This window comes from Protobothrops mucrosquamatus, unplaced genomic scaffold (assembly GCF_001527695.2).
Source record: "Protobothrops mucrosquamatus isolate PMUCROS unplaced genomic scaffold, P.Mucros_1.0 scaffold2981, whole genome shotgun sequence".
In the NCBI taxonomy this organism is placed as follows: Eukaryota; Metazoa; Chordata; class Lepidosauria; order Squamata; family Viperidae; genus Protobothrops; species Protobothrops mucrosquamatus.
In genome coordinates this window covers 26,045-48,002 of record NW_015389001.1, presented here as the reverse complement: position 1 = coordinate 48,002, position 21,958 = coordinate 26,045, and the positions used below count along the sequence as shown (strand labels likewise).

Here is a 21,958-nt window from a genome sequence, read left to right as displayed (position 1 = left end):
GGGCTGGCTTGGTTCTGGCCAGACGCGCCCAGGACACCTTTCCAGGAAGTCCTCAGTTGAGGCCCCACTCTGCCGCTCTCCCTGCAGGCAGGTAACCTCTTGTTCCTCTCCTCCTGGCTTCCTCTCCCCCCCCATTACGGTGGGGCAGTGGTGGGGGTTGGACCCGCCGTTCCAGCTCACCCCCAAGGTGAGGGGAGGGTGGGGTTGTGGAGCAAACCTTGCAGAAAAACCCATCGGTGCTGTTTACCGTGTCTCGCCCTGGCCAAAGGAGCCTTGTCCCCTGCTGGCCAGGTGGGTTGAATGAGGCCAACCTCATTCAACCCATCTCCCTGGGAGGTGGGCCTCCCTGGGAGGACTGGGAGGCTTCCTGTCTCCGTGGGGTGGCCGTGGGCTGCCGTGCCTGCCTTTCCCTGCTCTGCAAGGAGCTGCTCCTTCCCTCCCCCTATCCCTGCGGCCCCCCCCCCCCCCCCCCCCCCCGCCTCTGTGTTTCCTGCTGGTTCCCCCATCCCCCCCACCCCTGTTCCCGCACAGGCTGAGAGGAGTGGGCGGCCCCTGGTACCACCTGCTTTACCCTGCACTGCTGTGGCTGGCCTGGGCCTCTGCAAGGGGGAGGAAGTTGGAGGCACTTGGGGGAATATACTCCAAGGATGCCCTAGGGTGCTGGGGGGCCAAGGCTGGCTGTGGCTTGCCTTCCTTGCTCCAGGGCAGTTTGGCCAGAATGTGCCCCTCCCCCCTGGTTCCTCCATGATGGGAGGGGGTTCTCTCCTTCTGCAGACAGTTCCTGCTCCTGAGACTTGTAGTAATCCTGGTGTCACAGCTGGGGAGGACAGGGCCTTGGCTCCAGTGGGGCTTCTGCCCCCTCCCTCCCTCCCTCCCTTCTAGCCAACCTGTCTTATGGGAAATCAGCTCCTGGCTGGTGCAGCAGGCTGCTAGTCTGTGCCCATGACCTTGATTCCAATGGAGTTCTCTGGACACAACCTTGTATCTGTAGGGAGGGTGTTTTTTTGGGGGGGGGGCAATTAGAAGAGAGTCCACCCAGAGGAGAAGAGGACCCTCAGCCAATCTGTGCTAGTCGGGCTGTCCTTCCTCTCGCCTGGACCTGGTCCTTGCAGGGATGAGGAGGCCGGGTGGGTGGGTGGGTGAGAGGGAGGGATGGGTGAAAAGAGGACCTGGGAATCAGCATTTAGATCAGGGGTCTCCAAACCTGGCAACTTTAAGACTTGTGGACTTCAACTCCCAGAATTCCCCAGCCAGCCATGTTGAAGTTTGGAGACTCCTGAGGCAGATCGCTGAAACGACCAATTTAGGTTTTCCATGGGCAATTCAGATATTTCCCAGATGAAGCATAAGCCACTACTTTACAGAGGAAATGTGCTCCTCCTTTAAGAAATCCTTCATTCCTGAAGCCACCAGGTGGATTTATGTGGACGCATTTGTGGATTGACCAGAGAATCCTTTTCTGGTGTGAAGATCCCTGGTCACCCCCTCCTTATTAAGGAGGTCCAGAGACCCCTTCTTCTCCTCCTCCCTCCCTCTCTCCCTGCCAGGAGCGTTCTCTGACCTCCCCTCATGGACCCCTCCCTCTTGAAGAGGCTACAGGCGGACTTTCTATCCTCTCTCCCCAGGGCTGCTGCCCAGTTGCTTTGTTGGCCTGGGGGGACGTTGTGGTGCTCTGCGGACAGAACCGACCCGGAGCCCGTGATGGTGGGAACCATCCCCCGACAGCCGCGCCGCTTCTGGGGAGTGCCGGGGTGGCAGGTGTCCCCAATCAGCTTCACCAGTCACCATCGGCTGCTGCAGCAGGAGAACACGCCGGTCAGGGGACGGGACCCCGCACAGTGGGGTGAGTGGGATGCAGTGGCACCTCTTCAAAGGGGAGGGGCAACCTGTGAGTGGTGCTATGGACCTTTGCAATAGGGCTGGAGGGTCAGGAAGGCCTTGGCCCCTCGGCTTCTGAGCCTTTGGAGAAAGTGTCCTGGTACCAGGACACCCCCTCCCCTTGGGGTTTGGCTAACTGGGGAGGGACAGGACCCCAGAATTGGCTCCCCAGAGGTGCAGCAGCCTGCAGCTGAGAAAGACTGTCTGGAGGAGAAATCCGTGGGTCTGGGGCTGCCCCTTGGAGGGCAGGGTGAGGGCTCCTGCTTCAGGCCTGGAGAGGCGTCCTTGGGGGGGGGAATGGCAGGGAGGGGCCCTCGGGGGGCTTTGCTCAACCCCGCCTTCTCTCCCTCTCCTTTCAGATGTGGCTGTGCAGCCCGCTTCCTAGCAGGGGACTCGGCCCGACGCCCTGACCACACGGCACTTTAGAGCCTGTCCTCCCGCTCAGCCCCATGAGGCACCTCACGGCTGAGCCTGGACCACCCCGCCAGCCAAGCACAGGCCTGAGCCAGGAGCAGGAGCAGCAGCAGCAGGAAGAGGAGGAGGAAGAGGAGGAGGAGGAGCAGCAGCAGCAGCAGCAGACCTGGAAGCATCATGGCCTCCAGATGGGCTGCAGTCCGCCAGAGCTGGGAAGCCAGAAGGTCTACCAGGTCTCCATCTTTTCTCCCCGGGGCAGCGGCCCTGCCCTACCGCAGCAGAGGGGCCCCCGACGGCAGCCGGTCAAGCGGGGCTGCCCGGAGCCCCGGTGGGTGGCCGAGAGCGCCGAGTGGGATGCCAAGAGGGCCCACTGGGGCACGGAGGAGGAGGAGGAGGACGAGGCCATTGAGGACGGGCTCCTGGTGGACGAGCTGGCCCTGGGGGGCGCCGCCCAGCACTTCTCCCACAGCGGCCTGCGAGTGGTAGAGCACCGACAGGAGGCCAGTCCCGGCCAGCACAGAGGCTGGGAGCTGCCGGCGCCTGGCAGGCTTTGCACCACTTTGCACATGAGAGACTCGTCCCCCGTCTTGTGGGGGGAGCAGCCCGCCATGGACTCCAAGCCAGAAGAGAACGGGGGCCCCCGTTTCCCACATAGTCACGATTTGCACAGCCCTGCACCCCCATCCTCCCCGCCAGGACAGCCATCCCTGGAGGCCCAGGCTCCCAACACTCCGCCGGAGGCCCCCAGCTTGGGCACCAACGGGCTCTGCTCGGCCGAGAAGACGCCCTGCTCCAGCGGCCAGCTCTCGGCAGGCGGCCCTACCAGCTGCCCGGCCAAAAGGAAGCTGCTGCCCTCAGTTGAAGGAAGGGCGGCCACCGGCCCGGAGGAAGAGAGCCTTCCACCAGCACGCAAAAGGAGGGCTCTGCGTTCTCCCACAGTGCCAGCCTCTTGCCGCAGCACCGATGCCAAGGGCGCCCCTTTCTGGAACCACCTGCTTCCAGCAGCCAAGGTGAGAGACTGGGGCAGGGAGGGGGCACCATTTGTCTCCCAAAACCGACCTGGGGGGTGAGGAGCTGTAGTCTAGGAAAAGAGTACAGGGGTGCCATCTTGCTGGCAGGGCCCCTGTCATGTGTCTGACTAATGAAACACTTCAAAGAACTTTCAGGCATTTTTTAACCTAATCCAGGGGTAGTCAACCTTGGCTCTTTTATGACTCGTGGACTTCAACTCCCAGAATTCCTGAGCCAGCTGTGCTGGCTTAGGAATTCTGGGAGTTGAAGTCCACGAGTCATAAAAGAGCCAAGGTTGACTACCCCTGACCTAATCCTTTATTAGTGTAAAAGGAGTGTTAGCACGGCATGGAGAAATGCCAAGATCTGAATTTCCCTTCCTTTGCACATAACATTCCAGGCATTTCCCCTCCCCTATTTTGGGGTCATGATTCACATCTACCAATTAAACTGGAGGGCAAAGATTCACTTCCGTTCCATTCCTGCGGGCTTTTCTCTCTCCTCTCTCATTCTCCTCTGAATTAACTCTAAAAGTACCAGAGAGTTCTGCATTTTTTGTCAAAGCAAGAATATTCAATATTAGCAGCGTTGACAGCCCCGAGTTCGGGCACTCCCTGCAGTCCTGCAAAGGAGCCTCGCTTAGAGCTGAAAAGAGAGGTCCCAGCCTGCTAATTGGACCCAGCCTCTGTAAGTGGCAGACGCACCTGGGCTTTCCCAGACTATGAGTAAATCCTGCTAGAGCAGCGGTTCTCAACCTATGGGTCGCGACCCCATTTGGGGTCGATCGACCATTTCCCCCCCCCTTTTCCGGCGGGTGTCTTACCTCCCTTGAGCTGGGCCAGCTGGTGGTCGGCCTGCTCCGTCTCTGCCGCTTGCCAGCTACGCCTCGGCCGGCACAGGGGGCAGAACCACGCATGCGCGGCGCTCCCGGGCAGGGAAAGTCCTCGACTTACGACCGGTTGGGTAGTCCTCGACTTACGACCGGTTTAGTCCTCGACTTACGACCGGTTTAGTCCTCGACTTACGACCAGTTGGGGTTGCGGCATTAAAAAGGTTGAGAACCACTGTGCTAGACAGCGGTCCCCGAGCTTTCCAGCTTGGCAGAGCAGTGGGGGAGGGGGCAGGGGATGATGCCGTGCGAGTGGCAGTCACCCGCATGATCTTGCACTCCACTTGTGCACGTGCGCCTCTCTTGCGCAAATGGAGCCGCACGCATCTACACACTCGCCTGCCTCTTGTGTGGCCCATTTCCAAACTGGCTGCAGCTCCGGGGGTTGAGGACCCATTGTGCTAGATGTCTCTCTCTCTCCTTTTGTCCTGGAAGGAAAGGAAGCCCTTCCCGCCTCCTCATCTCCCAGTTCCATTTTCCCCTGCCTCTTTGCTCTTTCTCTCCCCCCCCTTGGGTTGAGTTCTGGGATCTCTCCGGAGAGGGGCAGACATTCCATTTTCTCCCAGATGCGGGAGAATGCATGGCCTCCATTTTACATATTTACTGCCCTTCTACCCCACTGCAATCTAATTGGCTGTTGACAGATACACTCCTGTGCAATTAAAAAATCTGAATAAAAAGCAGGGACTTTAAAGTATAGTGGAAAAATAATTGTAAGAGAGGGAGGGGGGAAGAGAGAAAAAGGGAGAGAGGGAGAGAGAGATAGGGAGGGAGAGAGAGGGAGAGAGAAAGAGGGAGAGAGAGAGAGAGAATGAATGAATGAATGAATGAATGAATGAATGAATGAATGAATGAATGAGAATCTAATTCAGGGGTAGTCAACCTTGGCTCTTTTATGACTCGTGGACTTCAACTCCCAGAATTCCTGAGCCAGCATGGCTCAGCTTGGAAACCTCTCCCTTTCCCCTCAGCATGGCTGGCTCAGGAATTCTGGGAGTTGAAGTCCACGAGTCATAAAAGAGCCAAGGTTGACTACCCCTGATCTAATTGCAGTGGGTGATCCCGGTAAAGGGTCAAACCAACCGGAAGCTGCTTGGTAGCTGCACTCCTGTTCCTGGGTGTCACCAGTGCTCAGACTGCTGCAGGCCCAGTTTGGGTGATCAGGGCCAAGAGAGGCTACCCCAGATAGCCGGCTTTCATATCGGTAGCAGTGTAGGAGAAGGAGTGGCAGAACCTGAGGGCGGAGTGAAAAGAGGAATCTACCTAGAATCCCTACTGTAGTCATAAGCAGACTTAGCCCAACCCCCTTTGAATCCCATGGACCCTTATCTCACTCTTACCAGTTGCTGACCCTTAAGTTGAGAAGAGTCCTACGCATGGGCTTTAGCAATAAATCACTTTAACTGAACCTTCATGTTTGGGCCTGGTCTTTTGAGCCTGACGAGCAGCCAAGGCTGCAGTGGATGCTTTGTTACAAACAGACCCCGAGTTGAGGTTCCCACTCAGGCACGTCCTCAGCGGCCGGAGCAGCCATGTTCCCTGGCCCATTCCTGTTCTGTGCTGGAGCTTGTGGCATCTTTGTCCTCCTCCTGAACCAGCCCTGCTGTAGGAAGAGGAGAAGTTTCAGATGTCCCTAAGGCCAGGGGTAGGCAACCTTGGCTCTTTTATGACTTGTGGACTTCAACACCCAGGATTCCTGAACCAGCCAGGCTGACTCAGGAATTCTGGGAGTTTGCAGTCCACAAGTCATAAAAGAGCCAAGGTTCCCTACCCCTACCCTAAGGCCTTCTGGGGGACTGGGGATAATTCAGCGTTTCTCAACCTCGGCCACTCGAAAAATGTGTGGACTTCAACTCCCAGAATTTCCCAACCGACAGGTTGGCCCAGGGAATTCTGGGAATCGGTCCAAGAAGCGCCGGTTTAACTCAACTGGTCTTCCATCAGAGCAGCGGGTCAGGTGGGTCCATCAGACGGTGCTGGTTCTGGAAGGAAGGCTGGCTGGCTGGCTGGCTGGGCAGGTTGAAAAACAGCCTCCTTCCTAAGGCTTGACTGGCTTCCAAGGTGACCCATGTGGGCTGTCTCTCTTCCTCGCCTCTCAACGGGGCGATGGAGCTGTAAGTGCCCAGCTGCTCCCAGGAGGAGCGATCTGCTCCAGAGGGGGTCCTGTATTGGAGGCAGGGGCTTTGGGTGGAGCGGCAGGATCTGACCTCCCCTTCCGGTCTCCCCGGTACAGGGCTCAGCAAGCAGCAGGACCGGTGCTTCTCAGTTGAAAGCGGGGCTCCACCTCAAACCGTGAGTCCCCCCCTCCTCCCCACTTTTGAGGCAGCCTCCAAACTCTGCAGCAAGGTGGGACGGCCCTGGGGCCTGTCCATGGAGCTCCCCAAGGCTGCCCACGTGGCCCTCTCAGCAGGGGTCAGGAGGGGCTGGAGGAGGCCCCCCTGGAGTGAAACTTCCCTTCTGCCCCAAGCAGGAGGAGGCAACTGCGCAGCAGCCCCGGAAGGGCTCTCGTGGGCCGGCGGCCCCCCACCACCTCCATCAGCCACGCCCTTCTGGGGAATTTTGAGGTAACCGAGGTCCTTGAGCAGGTCTGGGGAGGCCTTGAGTGTGGCCACCACCTGAAGGACCGTTAATGTCCCATGTGAACACGAAGCTGTGGGGTGGCTCCCTCCTTTCTGCCAAGGGGGCTGAGCTGAGAAAAGCTTGGTCCTCATTGGGAAATGGGGGGGCATCCTGGTCAAGCTCCCCGTCTCCTGAAAACGGCGCCCCCTCCCTCCTGGCAGGAGTCAATGCTGAAGGGGCGTTTCCCACCCTCCGGCCGGATCGAAGGCTTCACCGCAGAGATCGGGGCCAGCGGATCCTACTGCCCGCAGCACGCCACCCTGCCGGTGGAGGTCACCTACTTCGACATAGCCGAGCACAACGCCCCCTCCCCATTTCTAGTGAGTGGCTGCTGGGAGGAGGGCTGGGAGGGGAGCCCTAAACCAGCCCTGCATTTGCTCTGGGAAGGCTGGAGGTGAGCAGGCAGGCAGCTGGCAGCGGCCTCTCCTTCAAGATCCCGCCGGGTCTGTGCGGGTGGTTGAACAAATGCCAGAGACTTGGGGAGGGGGGGGCGTGCTGGGGACTGACCCAGGGAAGGCAGTCTGCTGTAGGAGCACCCAGCTCACGATGGGCTTCCTCCCGGCCCCCCGATTCCACCAGCAAGGGGCTCCCCAAGGGAATTTCATGTGGCAACTGGCCACATCCCGCCTTTTCTGACGATGTCCTCGTGCCTCCTTTGTGCCGTAGGGAGTCATTGACTTGGAAGCCTTGGGAAAGAAGGGCTACAGCATCCCCAGGACGGGCACCATCCAAGTGGTGAGTGGCGGTGGGAGGAATGAAGGGGGCTCTGGCTTGTGGGGAATAGCCTGGAGCTGGGGCCAGCCTGGCTCTCCTCTCCCTTTCTTCTCCCCTCCTCCTCTTCCTTCCCTCTTCTCCTCTCCTCCCCTCCCCTCCCCTCCTCCCCTCTCTCCTCCTTTTCTCTACAGAGAAAAGAGAGCAGAGCAGAGAGAAGGGGGTGAGGACGGAAGACATGGCAGGGGGAGGCCGGGCGAAGAGCCCCACTCCCAACCAACCATGTCACGGCAGCTCCTGCCTTTCTTCCTTCCTCGGTTGGCAAGACCCACAAGACCCACGAGCAGCTGCCGGCCTCCCCTCCTTCCCTCCCCACTGACTCCTCTCCCGTTCCAGACCTTATTCAACCCCAATAAGACGGTGGTCAAGATGTTCCTGGTGACCTACGACTTCCACGACATGCCTGCCAACCACGTCACCTTCTTGCGCCATCGCATCTTCCTGGTGCCGGTGGGCGAGGGGGAGGCCTCCGCCTCGGATCTTGCAGAGCAGCCCAAGCGGGTCCTCTGCTACCTGATGCACCTGAGGTGAGGACGGGGGAGCCGAGCGGGGCTGCCTCTGGGGCTTTGCTGAGGCCCGGGAGAGCAGGGCCTGAACCTTCTGTGCTCGGAGCGGTTCTCAGCTCTTTCTCACGGCCCCGCGGCTGTCCGGCAGCGGTCACTGCCCCCAGCTTGGGCATAAGGAGGGCAAATGCGGCCTTTTTCATTTGTGGCCCAGGGAGTGGGAGGGAGGGAGGGATTGGTGGATTCCGCTGCATTTGTTTCACTCTTCCAGCCCATCCCATCCCACTGTGGCTTGCCACCAGGAAAACACCCCCAAATCTTCTCCCAGATTTGGGCTGGGGTGGGGGTGGTGGGAAGCAGGAGGCAGGTGTTGGCAGAGAGAGAGAGGCCAGATTTAGCCATATATCAGCACCTGTTCTGGGTTCGCGCAGGTGCATTCAGAGGTGGGTTCGAATACCAGCAGAGAGTCGGCCTCCTTTCGCACAGAGGTTTGATTTTGGGCTCCTTGGGAGGCAGCAGTACAAACATTCTGTGCCCCCACCCGAGCTGATGGTTGGGCTTATTTTGGATGTGGTTTAGCACCATTTTAGAACAAGCCACCCAGAGTCGTTGGATACGAGATGGCCGACAAATTTCATAAATAAACAAAACAAACAAATAAAATTAACCTGAACCACACTGGTGGACTCAGGGACCGTGGCATGGTGAAGCAGCCGAGAAAGACCGGGGGAGGGGGGTGTCTTTCCTGTGCACCCGTTCTTCAGGCTGGTTTGGGTCTCCTTGTTACGGATCAGCTCAGAGACCTGGTTGGGACAGGGTAGAAATCCAGTTTGAAAGAATTGGGCTCTTCCGCTGCCCAGACCAAAGTGGGCCAGGAAAGCAGGGCATGGGATTATGCCACACCTTGGCTGAACCTCCTCTTATCTTTTTCCTTCCGAGTTGCCTAAACCAGTTAGATGCGCCCTAATCCAATGAACCAGGATTAACTGTTTCAGAACGAACCACAAGCATCATCTTAGGGCTGCATCCCTTTTTATTGCTCTTTGCTCACAAACGGATGACGGAGCTGTTATTTCCCTTGGGTCTGATTGCGAGTTTCCCTCACTGGGGGTCTCTGGGCAGCAGCTGGATAGGGATACGGCAGTTTTTAGCCCATCGCCTGGCCTCTGTCCTCGGGCAGCTCTTCTAACTGGGCCCTAAGCTTATATCCAAGTAGTCCTTGACTTAACAACCACAACTGAGCCAAAGATTTCTGTTGCTCAGCGAGAAAATTGTTAAGTGAATTTTGCCCCATTTTACGCCCTCTCTTTCCACGGTTGTTAAGTGAATCACTGCCATTGTTAAGGTAGTAAGACAGTCGTTAAGTGAATCAGGCTTCCCCATTGACTTGGCTTGTCAGAAGGTCACAAAAGAAGGATCACATGACCCAGGGACACTGCGACCGTCATAAATATGAACCAGTTGCCAGGCATTCGGATTTTTTTTTTTTAATTTTTATTAATTTTTCAATTAAAAACAATAACATAAATATGGTGCATTTAATCACAATATCAACCAAAAAACAAGAAAAAATAACACTACTCAATACATTCATGGACGTGTCCGGTGTCCCCCCCTGCACCCCCCTCTTTCACTTTCCACGCCTTCCTCCCCCCTGACCTACAACCTCTCCTCCTTCCTCCCTCTCTACCTACATCCCTTCCTCTCTCAACCATCCCATCTGGTGCAGTTGGGGTACCCACCGGACACCTCCCTAAAAAATCACATATAAATCTACAATACATCAATTCATATACCTATCTATTCCCTTTTCCCCCTCCCCCCCCCAAGACTTCCCAGAGCTGGTCCAGGAAATAAACAAACAATAATCCCATTCTATCCAAAGCTACTCATTATTACTACACACTAGTATAAACTTACTGTGACTCTAAAATAACATTAAAATACATACAAATTTTATAAATATATCAATATTTGTTGTATATATATATATATGTAAAAAAAAAAGATTTTTTAATCAAAAGCTACTTGATAATTATTCAGTTCATATTTTCTCTGAATATAATCTATCCATCTTCTCCACATTGAAATAAATTTCTCCTGAGAGTGATCCTTCAGGTATGCGGATATTTTTGCCATCTCTGCAAAATACGATACCTTCTGTCTCCAATCATCCATAGTTGGTAACGTCTTTTTTTCCCAATTTTGAGCAACTAATGTCCTTGCTGCTGTTATACAGTACAACATCAATTTCATTTCTTTTTGATCCAAATTATCCATAATGCCCAATAGAATGCCCAGGCATTCGGATTTTGATCACGTGACCCTGGGGATACTGCAATAGTCATAAGTGTGAAAAAAAAATGGTTATAAGTCACTTTCCTCAGTGCCGTTGTAACTTTGAATGGTCACTAAATGAACTGTTGTTAGTTGAGGACTGTACAGAGTATTGTGCTGGCTGCCCAGGTTCTCTCCACCCACCCCCATTGCAGGCAAATATGCCTTGGTTCCCAAATGGACCCCCTGTTCCCCCCCCCCCGGAGCAGCAGCCTTGGATCTCCCCACCCCGCAGGCTCTTCTGAAGAGTCTCTTGTTTCCCTTCCCAGGTTCCACAGTTCCAAGTCGGGGAAGATCTACCTGCACGACAACATCCGGTTACTCTTCTCGCGCAAGTCTATCGAGATGGACTCTGGGATCCCTTACGAGCTGAAGTCTTTCACGGAACTGCCCCGCAACCCCTGCTATTCTCCCCGGGCTTGAAGGAGGGAGCCGGGAAGCAGCACTTTGCCCAAGCAGAGATGGGGCGGGGGGGGGGGGTTGGAGACGCTTCCGCGCAGCTGGAGCAGGGAGAGCCAGGCCTTTTCCCAGAGCCGTGTTTCAGTCATTGGATCCAGCCCAGCCAGGATCACAAATGCAGCACATCTCAACCTCTTGTTTTGGTGGCTGGTACAATTCTGTGCAGGGTGCAGGAGGCTGGGCAGAAAGGGAAGAAGAAGGGGGGGCAGGTTGCCACAGGGAATGGGCCCCTGCTGGCTTTGGTAGGCGGGCAGGGTGCCTAGGTGTCTGGGCCACGCAAAAGTATGTGCAGAACTGGGAGGTGGTCTTTGTCTCCAGGGACTTCATGGGGAAGGTGCTCTTTTTAGGAATCGAGTTGGATCACCATGCAGGAGAGGCATTGGAGCCCCATCCAAGCTAGCTTGCAGAAGGGAGTTGAAGACAGCCGTGCAAGGCGAACAGATCAAGCATAACTGCTCCCCTTTCCCAGGAAGCCATGAAAGCTGTAACACTCCAAGGAGAGGGGGTGTCTTTCCTCCTGGCTGCTGCTTCAGGCGCCCTCCTCTTCCCCTGGACCAGCTGTACAACACCAGGCCCTTGGGTCACCTAGAGAGGCTCATGCTGGCCTCTCAGCCCCCAGTTCTGGTCCACACACAGTGCGTGTGTGACCCAAAGAAAATTCAGACAGTTGATCTCTGGAGGTATGAAGCAGGGTTTGTGAATCAGTGTAAGTTTTTGCTTTGTGAACTGAACTATCACCACCCGTGTGGGTGCTTCTGCTGAGGGCACCAACCAAGTTGGAGATGGTAAGGCAGGAGGAGCTGTTTGAGGGGTCCATGGATAGCTTTGAATCTGTCCTAGTTGGAGCTGCACCAGTTTAGAAGAAAGGAAGCCTTGCTGTGAAGCCCAGGCCTCTTTTGAGGGACAGTTCTGCTCCCTGTTGCCCCAAGCATTATGTTCTCCTGGTATCATTTTGGTTTGGGTTGCATCTCCTACATTGTTCTCTCAAGAGGGAGCAGGTGTGATGAAAGGGGCTACAATTACAGAGACTTGAAAATATTTATATTTAAAAGGAAAGAAAGAGAGACAGGCAGAAATGTATGGAATACTTTCTCCCTTCTCTTTCCTTTTTTTTGAAACAGAAAAAAAATCTATAAATGTGTGTTTGGAAAAAATGTCTGCCTGCCTTGATATTTTCAAGAGAGTCTGATTCCACTGAATGGGATGGGGCTGAAATGAGACAGTTAAGCAGGTTTGGACTGTTGGGTGACCTTATTTTGGGGGGGGGGAATCAGCCCATTTTAATTGGAGGACAGTCGCCACTGACACATGAGAGATTTATTGAACTCTCTTGTTGGCCAAATTCCTTAAGGAAGCCTCACTCTCTATAACAGCAGGAGTTGGGCCAGACTGGGTAGTGTGGGAAGGAAAGTGCCATGCCTTTGGTGCCAATAAGATTTGTGACTGATTTGTCTCCGCCCCTCCCAACCTCTGGAGGCTTCCAGCTGTGCCGCATCAGTGCAATTTTCCAGGTGAGAAGCAACTGGAGAGAGACACCTTTCATTGTGGCACAATGGTTAGAATGCAGCATTGTAGGCAAACTCTGCCCACAGCCAGGAGTTCGATCCTGATGGGGCTCAAAGTTGACTCAGCCCTGTTCTTCGGAGGTCGGTAAAATGAGGACCCAGATTGTTGCAGGCAACAGGCTGACTCTGTAAATGGCTTAGAAAGGGCTGCAGAGCACTGAAGCGGTATATAAGTCTTAAGTGCAGTTATTTGGCTTCACCCATCCATTCCTGGGAGACTCTTCCGAGCGACCAAAGTGGGTTAAAGGGCGGCTGTGCAACTACATGGAAGCATCTGCCGAAAGGGAAGAGAGAGGGGGGGTCCTTTAATGGGAAAGACAGCCAACATCACGCGTGGGCTTTCTTTCATTGGAGGAAAACAGGCCTGAAGGGCTCCGGCCTGTAAATCCGGTGCTTGGCAGTCGCATTTCCTCCCGCTGAGAGACCCTGTGGGACAAGAGACGTTTCTCGGGAGGCGCTAGTTTTGATTTTCGCCTGCATTAAGACTTGGAAATGTGGTCCACGTTTCCATTGGACAGCCTGGCTGCATCCCTCCCTCTCGGACCCTTCGGCGGCTCTGCCCGCCCGGGGCTTCTTTCGCTGCTCTCGGGCCTCTGATGGGCCGCGACCTCCGGAAAGGCCTGCGATGGCGAGCCACGGACGCGCTCCGATGCGGAAGCGCCGGAAATCTCTGGGGCCGCCCCTCGAGGCCGCCCCCCGACGGAGGCTCCCGGGACTTTCGTCCGGAGGGACGCCGGGGTCTTTTGCGGGGCGGAACCAATGGCCGCGCGGAACTGTTTTCCCTCCGGAGCGTGACGGGAGGAACCGAGCAGCCGACGTCCCATTGGTTGAGAAAACGGTCTGGCGCCCCGGCGGGTTTCTTCCCGGAAGCGGAAGCGCGGCGGAGGTCTTGGAGCAGCGGACCGGCACTGGGCGGGCGGGCGACACGATGCTGGCGCTGCGGGCGGCGCGCGGGGTCTCCAGCCTGCGGCCCCTGCTGCGGGAGGTGGGCGGCTGGGCCGGGCGGGCGCGGGCAGGGGATGCTGGGGAGGTGAGCGCTGAGGGGGCGGGGCGGGCTCTCCTCCCCCGCGCCTCCCCAGCCTCTCCCTGGTGGTCCTTGCAGGGCGCCCGTCGGGCGGGTACCGGATCGTCGCCGCGGAGGAGCGCCTCGGGGCTGCCTATGAACACGATGGTGCTCTTCGTGCCGCAGCAGGAGGCCTGGGTGGTGGAGCGCATGGGCCGCTTCCACCGCATCCTCGAGCCGGTGAGAGCCGCGGGGCAGCGGGTGTGTGTTTGTGCTGGGGAGATCCCCGGAGGGCATCTAGTCGGGCACCATTGCGGGGGGAGGCTCTCCAGCGAAACGGCGCCCGGCTCCGCCTGAAGATCTCCATCTCTTGCGAGCCCCGGCCGCTTGTACAGTGTGGTCCCCCAGCGGTCCTCTGCTGAGCCCCCTGGTCGCTGGGCCGGAGGATCGGGCCCTGCTGGGCGTGCTTTTCAGCTCTTAGCAACAGCAGCAGCCCTCTGAGCCCTCCGGCAATCGCGGGAAGGCCTCCCGGATCCCTTCTAGTCCAGGGAGGCTGTGCTAGGGGGAAAGGGAGCGCGAGGCTTCCTCCCCCAACTATGGGTCGTTGCTATGGGCTGCCTCTGCCTTGCTGAGCCTCGCAAGCTGGTGCAGCCACGTAAATAATACTCCGTCCTTCAAGCGAACAGGTCTCCCAGCCCATGAAGGGGCCTTAAGCTTTTGCCTCCTTCCAAACGTTCTTGCACTTGTTAGGATCAGATGCTGCCTCAGCACGGTGGCTGCCCAGCTCTGGTCGCCTGCTCTGGGGCCTCCCCCTCCTCCTATGGGGACAGGGAAAGCGCCATGTTGCCATTGAGCGCTCCAGCTGAGCCTCCAGGCAGGAGTCCAGCACAAGGAGCTGTTTAGGAGAGCTTGGGGTCCTGGCAGCCTTTTTGCTTTCCCGTTCCATGCTCAGAGATGGCATGGCCCCTTCCTCATCTGCTTGCTGTCTTCTTACAGGTAGTCCTCAACTTACGACCACAACTGAGCCCCAAATTTATGTTATTAAGCAAGAAATTTGTTAAATGAGTTTTGTCCCATTTTATACGACTTTTCTTGCCACATTTGTTAAATGAATCCCTGCAGTTGTTAAGTCAGCAACATGGTTGTTAAATGAATCTGGCTTCCCCTTTGACTTGGCTTGTCAGAAGGTCACAAAAGGGGATCACGTGACCCTGGGACACTGCAACTATCCTAAATACGAGTCAGGTGTCAAGCATCTGAATGTAAATCACGTGACCATGGGAATGCTGCAACAGTCATAAGTATGAAAAACGTTCATCGGTCACTTTTTTCAGTGCCATTGTAATGTTGAACGGTCACTAAATGACTGTTGTAAGTTGAGGACTGCCTGTACTCCCTTTCCTCCCACATAGCCAGAAAAAGTTGGAGCTAGGTTTATCTTTGTCAGTTGAGGATGGTGCTGGTGGAGGTGGGCCACCTATGGACTTGAGCATGTTCCTAAAAAAATGCCAGAGTGTGGCCCAATTAGCCAGACCAGTGGTTCTCAACCTTTTTAATGCCGCGACCCCCAACCGGTCGTAAGTCGGGGACTAAACCGGTCGTAAGTCGGGGACTAAACCGGTCGTAAGTCGGGGACTACCCAACCGGTCGTAAGTCGAGGACTTTCCCTGCCCGGCAGCGCCGCACATGCGTGGTTCCGCCCCCTGCGCCGGCCGAGGTGTAGCTGGCAAGCGGCAGAGACGGAGCAGGCCGACCACCAGCTGGCCCAGCCCAAGGGAGGTAAGGCACCCGCCGGAAAAGGGGAAAAAATGGTGGACAAAAAAAATGGCGGACAGCCTTGCTTGGCGACCCCTGTGAAATGGTCGATCGACCCCAAATGGGGTCGAGACCTATAGGTTGAGAACCACTGAGCCAGACAGTTGGATGTCACTGCAGATGCTTGTGAGTATAAATAGTGTGGGGAATAAATGAGCCCAGCTAATCTCAGCTTTCTCAGATTGTACACTTCGGGGCAAAGGACGAGGGCTGAGCCAAGCCTTGGGGAAGAGGGTGGGAAGCATTTCTGCCTGGCTGCAGCTGCTTTTCCAAAGGGCTAACAGCAGCCTGGAGGGTTTTAAGAAGAGGCCGGACAGCAGGCTCTTTAAGGAGGGTCTGTTTGGTTTTGCAGCATATTACAGAGGCTTAGACTAGATCAGAGGTCTTCAACCTTTGGGGCACCAGGGACTGGTTCCGTGGAGAGAGGTTTTTCACTGACCGGAGGGGGTGTGGTTTCATCTACTGCCTGCATCCCATGGATGGGATTTTGCTTGTTTGCACAGCCTGGTTTCTGGCATGCCGTGGCCCGGTGCCAGTCCACGGCTCGAGGGTTGGGGACCCCTGAACTAGATGACCTTGGTGGTGGCTGTTTCATCGTGAGGTTTTCTAGCAGAGATTAGACAGGCTTTTGACTGGCTCCCTCCAACCTTGTGATGCTGTGATTGTTGGACAGCCTGAGATGATTATATATAGATAGAGAAAAGGATGATTCTTGTCCTTTGCTGATCCTTGCCAGGGACTGAATTTCCTCATCCCACTCCTAGACCGCATCCGCTACGTCCAGAGCCTCAAGGAAATTGTCATCAACGTGCCAGAGCAGTCGGCTGTTACCCATGGTGAGAGGGCCAGACTGGGGGACAGTTGGAGCTGGGGGACCAGAAGCCCTGGGGAGGGGGGGAAGGAAGGGGCCGGTCTGCTGTGCATTCAGAGATCAGCCCAACTGAGTCAAGGCAGCTTTGATTCTTTTGGTTTGCCGGCTGCATTAGTTCCTTCAGGAAAAGGCTGCACCACGGAACGGGTCACACTCAGTGCAGGTGGTCCTCGACTTACAACAGTTCATTTGGTGACCGTTCAAAATTCCAACAACACTGAAAAAATGTGACTTGGGACCGTTTTTCACACTTAACTACCATTGCAGCACATATGTGATCAAAATTGGGACACTTGGTGGCTGGCTCATATTTATGACAGTTGCAGAGTCCGGGGTCACATGTGTTCTGTCCCAGCCTACGTACGTGAGTCCTTGTTAAGCTCACGAGAAATCCCTCTTCCAACAAGCAGGCTGGAACTGCAGGAAAAAAACCAATCCCCTTTTTATTATTCACAGACCTGAGTCAATGTCCAAGGCAAACAAACACAGTTCACAGAAACTTGATCCTTGACACAAATAGATACCTTCGGCAACCACACCTTCCCTTTTATAATTCAGCCAAGGTGTGGCTTCCTAATGCCTTCTCCTTTGCCTTTGGAGCTGTCCCATTGCATTCCTTTGTCCTACTCTCTTTTCTTGCCGGCGTTTACGTGCATCCTGGATAGCTCCCAGCTGTAAGTCATCACTGTCCAACTCAGACTCCCAGCACAGCTGTGTCTCAGCCTGAGTGCGAGTAGAGGAGCCAGGCTCCTTGTCCGACTGTAAGTCTTGGAGCTCCTCAGAGCCTTCCTCTGACTCTAATGTCACTCCAGGCCTCTCCTTCTGAGTCATCACTCAGCTGCCGGATCCACTGGCTGGCGAGGAATCACAACAATGGGATCCCCTTTTGCGACCTTTCTGGCTGGCTTCCAACAACCAAAGTTGGGGGGGGGGATGGATTCGCTTTACAACCGTGTGATTCACTTGGCAGCTGTAGTGATTGGCTTAACAACTGTGACGAGAAAGGTTGTAAAATGGGGCAAGACTCAGTTAACACCTGCCCTGCTTACCAGCAGAAATGTTTGGTCTCAGTTGTGGTTGTAAGTCAAGGACTGCCTGTACTTGTCAGTCTGGTTTCGTAGCCCCTGTTGGAGCATAAAAACACTATAAAGTTTTCCAGGATGAGCTGTCCAAACTCTTGACACAAAACATTGTGGCAATGATAATAATTCGGGGCTGCCTAATTGAAATTATTCAAGGCCGCATGCAATGACTTTAAAACCCCCTTCGGAATGACAAAGCAGAAAGCTGGGGGGTGTTCAGAGGGCCGCTGATGTCCTTGGACTAAACATAAGAGCAGAAACGGGTCAGGGTCGTCCGCTCCAAGGGCAGATGGACTCCGAAGGCAGCCTTTAGCCCAGTGCCTTGGACGTTTGATGCTTGCGGGGTCTTTTGCTCTTTGTTTTGATTGAAAAAGCAGGAGCCTTGTGTTAGCGGTCCAAGTGCCGGATTGCTTTCTGGCATCTGGGCCTTCCCTAAAGCTTTGCTGTATAGATGATAGAAGTTCCCTTTGTCCTGAAAGAATTCCTGTGTCCTTGCAGATAACGTGACCCTCCAGATCGACGGGGTTCTCTACCTGCGCATCATGAATCCTTACAAGGTACCAAGCGGAAGCTCCACACAGAACGGGGACTGTTCTCAGTGGCTGTGTGGGGCTCTCAGAACTGCTTTTCCTCCGTGGATTTTGGAGGTTTGGCAGATGAAAGCAGAAGGATCTCTTTTGGGTTGATGTTCTCTAGGGCCGGGACGACCTCGGGCTCAGAAAGTCAAGGCCTTTTCCCTTGATTGTGGGTCTGGCCCTTCTGCCTGGCCTGGAAGAAATTCACATATTTCCTGTTCCTTCCGTCCGATGTCCCTCTTCCTCCTCTAGGCTAGCTACGGGGTGGAGGATCCCGAGTATGCCGTCACTCAGCTTGCCCAGACTACCATGCGATCCGAGCTGGGCAAGCTCTCCCTGGATAAAGTCTTCCGGGTAAGCAACAGAAGAGAAGGAAGACACACACACACACCCCACACACACACTATGCACTGTTTAATAGCGGACAAGAGAAGAGCAGAGTGTCAGGCTTGTCCCGACTTGGACATTTAGGAAAGAAAGACCCTCGTCTCCATTTGTGAAAGGTTTACTTTTACTAAAGTCAAACCATTACAGCATAAGCAAAGCTGGATCTGAATATTGCCGTGCAAAGCCTGCGTTTTTCCCTCTCCCCTGGCCCTTGACCAGTCTGTCGATGTCCAATAATGTTCGAATTAAATGTTTTGGGAACGGTTTTGAGGTTTGGCGCCTCTTTGGTGGAGTTTTGGCCTTCCGCCGGTCGGTTCTGGATTGACACCTCTGGTTCCTGTCGCCCTGTCATTCTCCCCTCCTACCTCCCCAATCTTACCCCATCCTCCCCCTCCCCGTTTTATGGCAGGATGCCAGCTAAGTGAGGTATGCTGAAGATGGCAGCCCTGACACAGGGGCGGCCTCCCCAGGATTTTATGTAGATAATCTAGATTAACCAGATAGCTGTCAGTGCACAGGGTGTTTGATTGAAGAGAGCTACCTGGCCTTTTCCTCTGACTAAAAAAACCTATTGAGGCAAAAGCCAAAGGGGGGCAGCTCAGCAACTTCTGAAGAATGTGGAGGGTGATTGCAGAATCCACGCTGAGATGCTTCATCTGCCCGGTTGCACACTCTGGCTGCTTCCGGTCCATAGGTTCGGTGGGCCTGAGCAGGGCCGGGCCAAGGAACCCCATGGGCTCCAGGGTTGCCTTTCTGCTCTGCCCTTTCTGGACTCTCTGACTCCACCCTTGTTCCGTCCAGGAGCGTGAATCCCTCAATTCCAGCATTGTGGATTCCATCAACCAGGCCTCGGACTACTGGGGCATCCGGTGCCTGCGCTACGAAATCAAGGACATCCACGTGCCCCCCCGGGTGAAGGAGTCCATGCAGATGCAGGTCAGTATGGCATTCCTGGCTAAAGGAAGCCTTTCCAGCCGGCACCGTCCTACGGCTGTGGAGCCGCTTGGTACTTGGCTCTCTTCATTCTGATGGGTCTCCTTTTATCAACTGGCTGGCTGTTGCTGAAATGAAGTCGATGCAGGTCATCTTTCCAAAAAGGAGTGGCCTCCCTGATCTGGCTTGGCCCTGTCTTTGCACAGGGTTTGGGGCTCGGGACTTCCAGAGGGGGGGGGGAGCAATGCCTTCTAAGCCCCAGGGCAGCAGCAACAGCTGAACTCCTGCAGTCCTAGCCTGGGGGGTCCTTGTGCAGACAGACAGGCCCTTTTGCCAAGAGGCGAGAAGATCCCCACTAAAAGGGCCCCCTGTTGCTCTTAGGTGGAGGCCGAGAGGCGCAAAAGGGCCACCGTCTTGGAGTCCGAAGGGATTCGAGAATCGGCCATCAACGTGGCTGAGGGGAGGAAGCAGGCCCAGATCCTGGCTTCAGAGGCTGAGAAAACAGAGCGGATCAACCAGGCTTCTGGTACGGAGAGCTCAGAAACGGCTCGCGGCAAGGAGGCTTGGCCCAAAGCACGAGTGTTTTCCTCTGCCATGTGGGGTGCCCATACCTGGCATGGGTGGGTCAGAAGCACTGAGGGAATGGGAGCCCAGAAGGAGACATCTTTGGGGCAAGCACAGATGCTGGAGGTCCCGGCCTTCTTCGAGGGAGGCCTGGCACTTCAGCTAAAGACTCCTTCCAGGCAGCCTGGAGCAAGGGTGCTGCCCTTGGTTCATGGAAGACCCAGGCCTCCTCCCTCCCATGGGGAGGAGAGCAGCTGCAATTTATTTTNTGCACCGCCTGACGCTCCAGCAGCCCCGCCACGGCCGCCTCTACCGCTTCCGCGCCGACCCGCCGACCACCACGATGCAGCGGCTGAAGGCGCTGACCACCGGCTCGCTGCCCACCTTCGTGGACGCCGGCAGCAACTTCGCCTCCTACGCCATCCACGAGGACAACCTGCTCTGGCAGCTGGCCAGCAATGGTGGGAAGCCCGGGGGGGGGCGGCTCGGTGGGGCGCTAGTCCTCTTGAAGGAAAGTGGAAGGCTGAAGTCTGCCCAGGCTCCCCTGCCCTCGCTCAGCCTCGCCTCCTGCTTTCGCGAGAGTCGCAAGTGCTTCTTTATGGGCGGGCGGGGGGTCTCCTATTCGCTGCTGCTGGTTAGCCTGGAAAGACCCCCCCTCTGACTTCCCCCTCCTGAAGGTGCCCTCCTCGCCGGGCGTCCAGTCTCTGCCCCTTGAGCAGCCCCCAAGCGTTCGTTTTCCCTTCTCGCTCGTGTCCTCTTTCTGCGACGGGTCTCGGCTGGTCGAGCTCTTGGTCGCAAGCTGAGCAAGAGCCCCCTCCAGGTATCAGCTGGCCCCAGTGACCTCCCCTCGCCTCCAGGCGACCCTTCGGGCTCTATGGCAGAACCGGGCCAGCAACCTGAAAGACGGTCTCCCTCTGGGACAAAGGGACTTGATTGGTGGTTAGGCTGTGCCATTCCACCTTTGGCCCATGATCTGAGGCTCTGGGATCCGCCCCTGCACGTTTGACTTGGGGGGTGGTCCCCCCCCAGATTGTTCCAGGTCAGTGGTCCTCAACCTTTTCTTCACCATGGACCCCCTTTAAATACCTTTTGTGGCCATGGACCATGCCCACGGACCCCCAAGACTTAAGATTTAAATCATAACATTTCTCCAAGCCTTGGTGGATCCCCCTGTGATGACATTATGCCCCCCCCCCAGGGATCTACAGGCCACAGATTGAAAACCCCTGTGCTAGGACCTTTGAGCACTTTGATGTTGGGTGCAAAGTCAGGACGGCATAGCCGTCCCACCTCCAGGAGAATGGAGTGTGTTTTTAGGCTTTTTTTTCCTACTTATCATGACTGAAAAGATGTCATTTCCTCAGAAATCTTGGAAGTTCGGCATGGCTCAGTGGTTCACACAGTCATATCAATCCAAAAAGCCTGTCAGACATAAACGGTGTTCATTCTGGCTGGGAAATCTAGCTGTTGATCCCTGAAACTTTGGATTTAGGGTGTGAGTAGACCCTATACCGTGTACCACTTCAGACAAATGATTGTCCAATCTCTTCTTAAACACTGCAGATTTTCAAGGTGAGACTGGACAACCATTTGTATAGTGTTACCTGCCTGGGCAGGGGGTTGGACTAGAAGACCTCCAAGGTCCCAACTCTGTCTCTATTCTATTCTGTTCTATTCCTTATTCTCTTCTCTTCTTTTCTATTTTTTATTCTATTCCTTATTCTATTCTATTCTATTTTTTATTCTCTTCTATTCCTTATTCTATTTACTCTATTCCATTCTATTCTATTCTATTCTATTCCTTATTCTATTCCCTATTCCATTCCATTCTATTCCGTATCCTATCCTATCCTATCCTATTCCCTATCCTATTCTTCCAGATGTACTTTAATTAACCACCAAGAACTGTTTGTTTATTTATTTATTTATTTATTTTATTAAATTTATATCCCGCCCTTCTCCTTGCGGACTCAGGGCGGCTAACAATCAAGTAAAAATACACAGATACATTACAAGATTAAAATTAATTAAAAAGGAAATATTTAACTATGATCTAATTAAAATATAATTAAAACCCCCTCTAAAAAATTCCCCTAGGCCAGTCCTGCAAGCTGGAATAACCATGTCTTAAGGGCGCGGCGGAAGGAAGGGAGATCAGGGATCACCCTGATCTCTGGGGGCAGTTCATTCCAGAGGGTGGGAGCTCCCACCGAGAAGGCCCTCCCCCTTGGGGTCGCCAGCCGGCACTGTCTGGCCGACGGCACCCTGAGGAGACCCACTCT

At 55.0% G+C, this 21,958-nt stretch overlaps 2 protein-coding genes across 2 annotated transcripts in view; both read left to right on the top strand.

Moving 5' to 3' along the window:
* The first annotated feature begins 2,327 nt into the window (after positions 1–2,327).
* On the top strand, positions 2,328–10,845 carry FAM214B (family with sequence similarity 214 member B). The gene is made up of 7 exons (XM_029286148.1): positions 2,328–3,302; positions 6,426–6,484; positions 6,666–6,756; positions 6,973–7,131; positions 7,478–7,546; positions 7,919–8,109; positions 10,692–10,845. The coding sequence occupies exons 1-7, from the start codon at positions 2,328–2,330 to the stop codon at positions 10,843–10,845; spliced, it is 1,698 nt and encodes a 565-aa protein (XP_029141981.1).
* A 2,765-nt stretch (positions 10,846–13,610) lies between these two features.
* The window catches only part of LOC107296799 (GPI ethanolamine phosphate transferase 3), a 19,725-nt gene continuing 11,377 nt past the window's right edge, over positions 13,611–21,958 (top strand). The window contains exons 1-7 of the mRNA XM_029286147.1: positions 13,611–13,689; positions 16,001–16,100; positions 17,716–17,774; positions 18,045–18,146; positions 18,981–19,115; positions 19,494–19,638; positions 19,856–20,137. Coding sequence (XP_029141980.1) covers positions 13,615–13,689; positions 16,001–16,100; positions 17,716–17,774; positions 18,045–18,146; positions 18,981–19,115; positions 19,494–19,638; positions 19,856–20,137 — 898 coding nt within the window. The 5' untranslated portion in view covers positions 13,611–13,614. The remainder of the gene's footprint in view (positions 13,690–16,000; positions 16,101–17,715; positions 17,775–18,044; positions 18,147–18,980; positions 19,116–19,493; positions 19,639–19,855; positions 20,138–21,958) is intronic.